Source organism: Sinocyclocheilus rhinocerous, unplaced genomic scaffold (assembly GCF_001515625.1).
Source record: "Sinocyclocheilus rhinocerous isolate Xijiao unplaced genomic scaffold, SAMN03320098_v1.1 scaffold556, whole genome shotgun sequence".
Classification (NCBI taxonomy): Eukaryota; Metazoa; Chordata; class Actinopteri; order Cypriniformes; family Cyprinidae; genus Sinocyclocheilus; species Sinocyclocheilus rhinocerous.
The window spans coordinates 38,361-46,048 of NW_015631074.1; the positions used below are offsets into that span (position 1 = coordinate 38,361).

Here is a 7,688-nt window from a genome sequence, read left to right on the forward strand (position 1 = left end):
ACGCCATTGTTTACAATACAACCGGAGCACATGCCGCTATGTTGAGGGGCGGGACGCTTAGACGCGCACTAGAGACGGTTGAGCCAATCACAACACACTGGACCAGCTAACCAATCAGAGTCCATCGTGTATTTCTGAGGGAGGGGCTTCATAAAAGCAGGAAATGATCAGCGCATTTATCAGAGTAGGGACAGAGCGGTGAAGAATAAAGGTAAATTATGTGAAAAAGAATGTGTTTTTTTAAAAACCGAAGCATGAACACATGTTAGACTGCACCCCATAAACATAATCAAGCCTAGAAAAAAACTTGATTGTATCTCGGCCAAATATTAGCTTATTTATTCAGCTTTCAGATGATGTATAAATCTGAATTTCAAAAAATTGACCCTTATTGACTGGTTTTGTGGTCCAGGGTCACATATAGTATGAATTGAATATGGGAAGTATGAAAGAAATTCAGGTGTACTACATCCGCCATGTTGTCACAGTCACGTGACCTACCAGCCTCAGTTGCATTGATTCACTGCCTTCATGAATCCTCTCCAGTGGCCTCATGGGATATTAAAGTGTCCATCGAATACACACTTCAAAATCTCAACAGAAGTATTTGGTTATCTGAGTATTTTTTGCTTACTGTTTTTAAAATACGATGAATCCAGACTTACTTTTTGGCTTACTGTAGAGAAGCATTCTACTGTAGCACAGCACATCTCAGGCTGTGCGAAAATACTGAATTCAGTTCTCTTTCGCATCTTACTGCGGTTGAATGGTTTAAATTGGCAAGAGCATGCTGAGAGTCATTCACACTGGCCCCAGTCCTTGTTGTCCCTGGATCTAATCGCTTCCTCTTATCTCTTAGATTGAAAAATGGACAGTGGGGACCAGAGAGGACTTGCGGCACAGGATGAGGAGACCATGTGCACGTCAGCCTCTGAGGGTCTGGAGGAGGGCGAGGTGGAGGGAGAAACTCTCCTCATTGTGGAATCAGAGGACCAGGCGTCTGTGGATCTGTCTCACGACCAGAGTGGAGACTCTCTGAACAGCGACGTCGGGGAAGACGGAGAAGGAAGCTGGAACGAGGATATGTCGTTCTACTGTGACAAGTGCCACAAGTGGATCCCAGCTGGTGAGAAGACCAATGACAGGGGATGGCACGTCTGATACGCCCTCATGTGACCAGATTAAGATGTGATGTCTAACTTGTGATGAATGTGTTCACTCAATAAAGACTGGTCTGAAAACGTGCTTAGTCTCAGAGCTGGCTTTCTTTTCTTTCTCCTTGTATGGTTCAGCCCAGCTACGTGGAGAGCAGCCAAGCTATTTGAAAGGAGACAACTTTTTCAAGTTCACCTGCTCGGACTGCGCCGAAGACAGGAAGGAGAGTTTTGAGAGGATGAGGCTGACCTGGCAGCAGGTATTTAATCTGGAACAATTAAAAGAAATGAAACTATATTTAGTTAGCTAGACAAAGCTGCCTAAAAGAAAATGTCAGCATCGGTCCTTGAAGATAATCTGCTTTACAAACAGCATTACAAAATGGAAAAATCTCATAATATCCAAATAAAGAGTCATGACACGTGATTCTGTATTCTGGCAAAAAAGAAAGAGTCTCTAAATTGTTTGATTTTATGCTTATAGGTGGTGATGTTGGCCATGTATAACCTGTCTTTAGAGGGCACCGGACGACAAGGTTACTTCAGATGGAAGGAAGATATATGTGCATTTATTAGTCGGCACTGGACATTCCTGCTTGGTTCTAGGTGAGACTGAGTATCAAAAGTGTATCACAAACCTTATATTTTGCTTTAGAATCACTATAAAGTGATTATAAAAGGCAAATAAGTATCAGAGTGTCTATTTACACTAAGTGCAAATAGTCCACCTTGTTGGCAGAGGCTGTTTACACTTACTCCACCCACCAACGTGTATTTGGACTAGTCAACACTACAAAAGACAGCTGTCAATCATCAGCTCCAGTGGCGTAGATGTAAAGCGCGTACCGCTATCATTTTGACACAATCGACCCAGGTTCGAACTCGCCTTTTGCCAAACTTTTTTCCCCCTCCCTTTCAAATCTCATATCCCATCAGAAAGGCATTTATTTTCAATAAAAATAAAGGAAATAAATCAAAAAGTTGAAAATAAAGTGTTTGGTAGGGTTAGGGTAGGTGTAGGGAGGGCTTTATTGTCTAAATAAGGTGGCATCCATTTAATAATTTGAATTAAAATTATAATTTACACTCAATACGTTATTATTGCATACTGTTTTATAATGTACTACAATACTGAGGTGTAGATAATTGCCACTATTTGCATTAAGTAATATAGCATATCGCTAAAAAATACTGCTATTTTAACATAGTGTAAACAGAATCCATTGCTATTTGTAAATAGCATCCATCGCTAAGAAAATATGGTATTTTCACTTAGTTTAAATAGGATCTAATTGCTATTTACACTTAAGTGTAAATAGAATCTATTGCTATTTGCACTTGGTGTAAAAAGCCTCTATCGCTATTTACACTTAGTGCAAATAGCCGCTGCCAATAAGTATGTTAATAAGTATGTCTTATGATTATACACTCTCAGGAAGAAGACGTCCACATGGTGGAGCACCGTGGCAGGATGTTTGTCTGTCGGCAGCCCAACGTTTTTCCGTTCAGGAGCACAGGAGTTCGGAGAACCTGGCTGGTGGAAGCTAGTCCAGAATCGGCCACCTACTCTACGGCCCGAGGGGGAGAAAAGCTCTGCAGCTTCACTTAAAGCCAAAGGTAGTAGTATTTTACATTAGAATGAACGCCCCCCCTAGGTTTGGCATGTTTTGAATAGTACACTCAATACGTTATTATTGCATACTGTTTTATAATGTACTACAATACTGAGGTGTAGATAATTGCCACTATTTGCATTAAGTAATATAGCATATCGCTAAAAAATACTGCTATTTTAACATAGTGTAAACAGAATCCATTGCTATTTGTAAATAGCATCCATCGCTAAGAAAATATGGTATTTTCACTTAGTTTAAATAGGATCTAATTGCTATTTACACTTAAGTGTAAATAGAATCTATTGCTATTTGCACTTGGTGTAAAAAGCCTCTATCGCTATTTACACTTAGTGCAAATAGCCGCTGCCAATAAGTATGTTAATAAGTATGTCTTATGATTATACACTCTCAGGAAGAAGACGTCCACATGGTGGAGCACCGTGGCAGGATGTTTGTCTGTCGGCAGCCCAACGTTTTTCCGTTCAGGAGCACAGGAGTTCGGAGAACCTGGCTGGTGGAAGCTAGTCCAGAATCGGCCACCTACTCTACGGCCCGAGGGGGAGAAAAGCTCTGCAGCTTCACTTAAAGCCAAAGGTAGTAGTATTTTACATTAGAATGAACGCCCCCCCTAGGTTTGGCATGTTTTGAATAGTGGTCAACTGATAAAGGTTATATTAAAAAAAATTATGATGAAGTCGCAACGTAACAGAAGTACCGACAGATCATTTTTTCCGTATTGTGACAAACAGTTATTTGTAAGAAAGGGACAGGGTTTAAGCAGACTATATTATTGGAGGTCTGTCATTTTGCCGGACTTTTTGATTTAAAATTACAAGGTTAAAAATGTCAAAAATCATGGATGAATCATTCACAATAACATAGAAAGGGAGAATTTAAATTTCATGCTGACTGTAAATGTAAAGCTGAAAAATATATTAGTACCATATTGGTATCGTACGTGAAGTTAATATTAAAAACTTTTTTTTATTAATTCATTATTACTTTATTAATGTAATTTGTAGTAGTTGTAATTTGTAGCAGATCTTAAAATAAAAAAAACTGTAGTGTTTAAATCCTGTGATTATTTTACATTTATTTAGATGAAATAGAAATATAGTAGTATTCACCTTATTTTCCAATGTGAAAGTAAGCCATTTTCTGTGAATGTGCGAGATATTAGTTTCATTAGCCATTATAGTTAAATAACTAGAAGAATAACAAAGTGCAGTAAAACCATTTGCGATACAAACCAGTGTGTTTATGATTATGATAATACATAAAAATTATATGATATTGAATAACAGTTTGCAATTTTATTTTTGTATACCTAATGACTGTTAGCGGATGAAACCAGAAGCCTCTTACATTTAAGTTAAAAATGGCCTATTGGCTTATTGGTATCAGGGATTAAATATAATTTTTGTACTGCGGTATTTTTCCTTAATTTTAAATGTAAATATAACATTTTTGGATCTACATGTTGTTTATCCAGCTGTGTCAAAGCCGTCCCTGGACCCCATAATCACTGTGGAGGGTTTGAGGAAGCGTGGAAGTCGGAACCCAGTGGAGAACGCCATACAGCTGAAAGAAAAACGTTCCCGAACACAGGAAGCTAAAGAGATCCGGCGTGCGCAGAAGGAGGCGGCCGGGTTTCTAGACCACAGTGCCTCGTCCACACCTGTCAAACTGGGCAATCGTGTGCGGCGGTCAGAGCCGTATCTGGAGAAGGGTGAAGTCATTGACTTTTCCTCTCTCAGCTCCTCTGACAGAACCCCGCTCACCTCTCCCTCCCCCTCCCCTTCGCCCGACTTCTCCGCCCCTGGAACGCCCGCCTCACACTCTGCTACGCCCAGTCTGCTGTCAGAGGCCGATCTCATCCCAGATGTCATGCCCCCTCAGGCTCTTTTCCACGGTGAGATGCTGCACTTGGTAACTGACCAAACACCTACTAATGGTCACTTTTCTAGGCAATCAGACTTAGACTTTCCACTTGATAGATGCTAAAATGGGCGAAAAGATGCCATAGACTTACCCCGAGGGTCTGTATCTATACACCAGGGGTCAGTTGCATAAAGCCACTATGTTAAGAGTTTATGCAACTAGCCCCAGATGGCAATCACATAGCAAAATTCTAAGAACCACCCAGAACACCCTAGCGACCAAATAGCTACATCCGTACAAACTACTCGGAACATCCTGGCAAGATTCTAACATCTCAAAACTGACAAAATGCATACCGTGAATTCAAAGTTGCTCTGATTAAAAGCAATTGCCAAATGCATAAACATGAATTTAAATAACCACACAAAACACCCTGGCAACATTTTAACAGCCACTCAAAACACTTGAGCAACCACATTAGAACATTCAGTACATGATCATTCAGTACATCCTAACCACACAAAACACCCTGGCAACCACATAGCAACATCCTATTGATGACCATCCAGAACACTGTAACAATCACACAGCAACATCCTAACAAACACCCAGAACACCCTGGCAACATTCTAATAACCATGCGGAACATTCGAGCAACCACAAAGTTACATCATTTAACGGCCATCCGGTACACCCTAACAACCACACAAAACACCCTGGCAACCACATAGCAACATCCTATTGATGACAACCCAGAGCAGCCTAGCAACCACCTAGCAACATCCTAACAACCACCCAGAGCACCCTAGAAATGCCCTTGTAACCACCCATAATTCCCTAGTAAAGCCCTTGCACCCAACCAGAACACCTTTAGGGGCTTTCGCACCGGAGGAACCTTTTCATAGTTTCCTGGAACTAATTGTGGAAGCTCCCGTTTTTTGGTGTGTTTGCACCATAGGAACTAGGAATGGTTTTAGTTCTAGGAACTCTATTTGGGGGAACTAAATTAGCTCCTACTTCAGAGTAGGGTCTAAAACAGTTCTATAGAAACTATCAGTGACGTAAGTGTACGCTGATTGGCCAAACACATACGAAACAACGGCTACCCGGCATTTTTAAAAAGTTGTGTAAAAATATTTACTCCACAAACATGGAAAACAGCGATAACAGCATTTAGCTACCTGTTGTCTGCAGCGTTGTGTTCTTTTCTCACCCTCAATGATATGTAACACTGAAAGTTGTCATAGGAGATTTAGTCAGATTTTCATGCTCTTTTAATCGCGTAAATTTAATGTTTACACTCAATCTCTGTTATCACGAAACCGACGACACACAACAAAAACAGCTCAGATCACGGTGTCCTGCCTTCACCGGTTGTAAATGTTTGTAAATGCCACGCATAAAGACATTGCTATTGGACGCTTCAGAGTTCCTGCTGCCGGTGTGAATGTAACCAGGAAAACGACCCTGCTGTTTAGTTCCTAGAACTAAGTTCTTAGAACTACGCAGTGCAAAAGCCCCTTTTGTTACACCTAGTAACACCCTACCAACCACTCCTATTTTTATAGTTTTATATATTGATAGTTTATTCATATTTGGTAATGAACAGAAAAGCTGTTAGGCTTTTGTCACAGCATCTTGTTTATTGGCTGTATACATTGTGTTACTTTCCATCAGACGATGAAGAATTGGACGCCGAGGGCGTTATCGACCCTGGAATGGAGTATATTCCCCCTCCCAGCATGCCTTTGGCTACTGGCACCATCATGGTCAGGAAAAAGATACGTCCAGCAGAGCTGATCAAACAAGAACTGGAGAGTGAAGACGAAGAGCGGGGTAGAGAAGGTGAGGAAGACGATGGCCAGGATGAAGGCTTGTTGCCAGCAGGACGGGGGCGTGGGATTGAGCGGAGGAAGGTTCTTCAAGATAAGGGCGAGGGCTGCGTATCTTTGCCCACCCCGCGCTACACGTTCATCAGCCTTTACGAGGAGCGTTTGCTGCTCCACAGGCTAGAGGCGTGTCCACAAGCGCTGGCCATCACGCCACAGGCCAAAAGACTGCATCGCAAGCTACTCGTGCGACAGGCGAAAAGAGAGCGAGGGCTCCCCCTGCTGGATGTGGATCAGGCCGTGAGCGCTACGCTCAGTCTGGTGGGGGGGGTGTACGGGGCACAAGGGGGTTTGGCCAGCCACAGGACAAGCGAAGAGGAGAAATACAGAACCACCAGCCAGGACCTTCGAATACTTGATCGCTTTCAGGTGAGCCAGAAGAAAACATGTAGCTTCAGTACGTGTTGTAACTTCTGTTGAGAAAATCAATAAAGTCTTGTTTTGTTCCTCAGTCAACAGTGACCATAAGGAAAGGGTTTTATCAGCACACAGTGTCGTTCTGGCACAGGCTAATGGGTTCTGATGCCTGCATGGATCAGACCATCAAGAGTCCCTACACGTCCAGAGTGCTCAAGCCGTACATCAGGTACACATTCTGAACATTTACGCAAACTTAATTTCTTACCATTACAAGCTGTTGGGATTTGATGCATGGTGGAAAACTAGATTTGATTTTTGCTCTTTTGAAATAAGAGTTGAGATGAAAGGACAAAATAGTGTTAAAGGGGTCATATGATGTTGCTAAAAAGAACATTATTTTGTGTATTTGGTGTAATGAAATGTGTTTATGCGGTTTAAGGTTAAAAAAACACATTATTTTCCACATACTGTACATTATTGTTTCTCCTCTATGCCCCGCCTTTCTGAAACGCGTCGATTTTCCAAACGACGTCCAAAGCTCATCGATCTGAAAAAACGAGGTGTGCTCTGATTGGCCAGCTATCCAGTGTGTTGTGATTGGCCGAATACCTCAAGCGTGTGGCGGAAATGTTACGTCCCTTACCATATTGTGATACCGCGTCCCGGAGCGACGAGACAAAAACATTAAAACCCATTATAAACGAGGCATTTGTTGCATCCAGTGGGGACATAATTACGGATTATACTGTCTTTTTATGCGTTGCGTTGCATCGCGCCGCGTAAACATA

General features: G+C 41.8%; 2 protein-coding genes across 3 annotated transcripts in view; both read left to right on the forward strand.

Annotated features, from left to right (window-relative positions):
• The window catches only part of pet117 (PET117 cytochrome c oxidase chaperone), a 6,277-nt gene extending 5,033 nt beyond the window's left edge, over positions 1-1,244 (forward strand). The window contains exon 3 of one of the 2 annotated variants that reach the window (XM_016554280.1): positions 860-936. Coding sequence is in view for 1 of the 2 variants with exons in the window: in XM_016554279.1 (XP_016409765.1) it covers positions 868-1,161 (294 nt within the window). In the remaining variant the exon portion in view is untranslated. Of the gene's footprint in view, positions 1-859 lie in introns of both variants that reach the window. The other variant, XM_016554279.1, reaches the window with a different exon arrangement.
• LOC107741553 (cysteine-rich protein 2-binding protein-like) overlaps positions 1,210-7,688 on the forward strand; it is a 9,511-nt gene continuing 3,032 nt past the window's right edge. The window contains exons 1-7 of the mRNA XM_016554312.1: positions 1,210-1,213; positions 1,293-1,414; positions 2,590-2,744; positions 3,183-3,364; positions 4,263-4,682; positions 6,329-6,909; positions 6,993-7,126. Coding sequence (XP_016409798.1) covers positions 1,210-1,213; positions 1,293-1,414; positions 2,590-2,744; positions 3,183-3,364; positions 4,263-4,682; positions 6,329-6,909; positions 6,993-7,126 — 1,598 coding nt within the window. The remainder of the gene's footprint in view (positions 1,214-1,292; positions 1,415-2,589; positions 2,745-3,182; positions 3,365-4,262; positions 4,683-6,328; positions 6,910-6,992; positions 7,127-7,688) is intronic.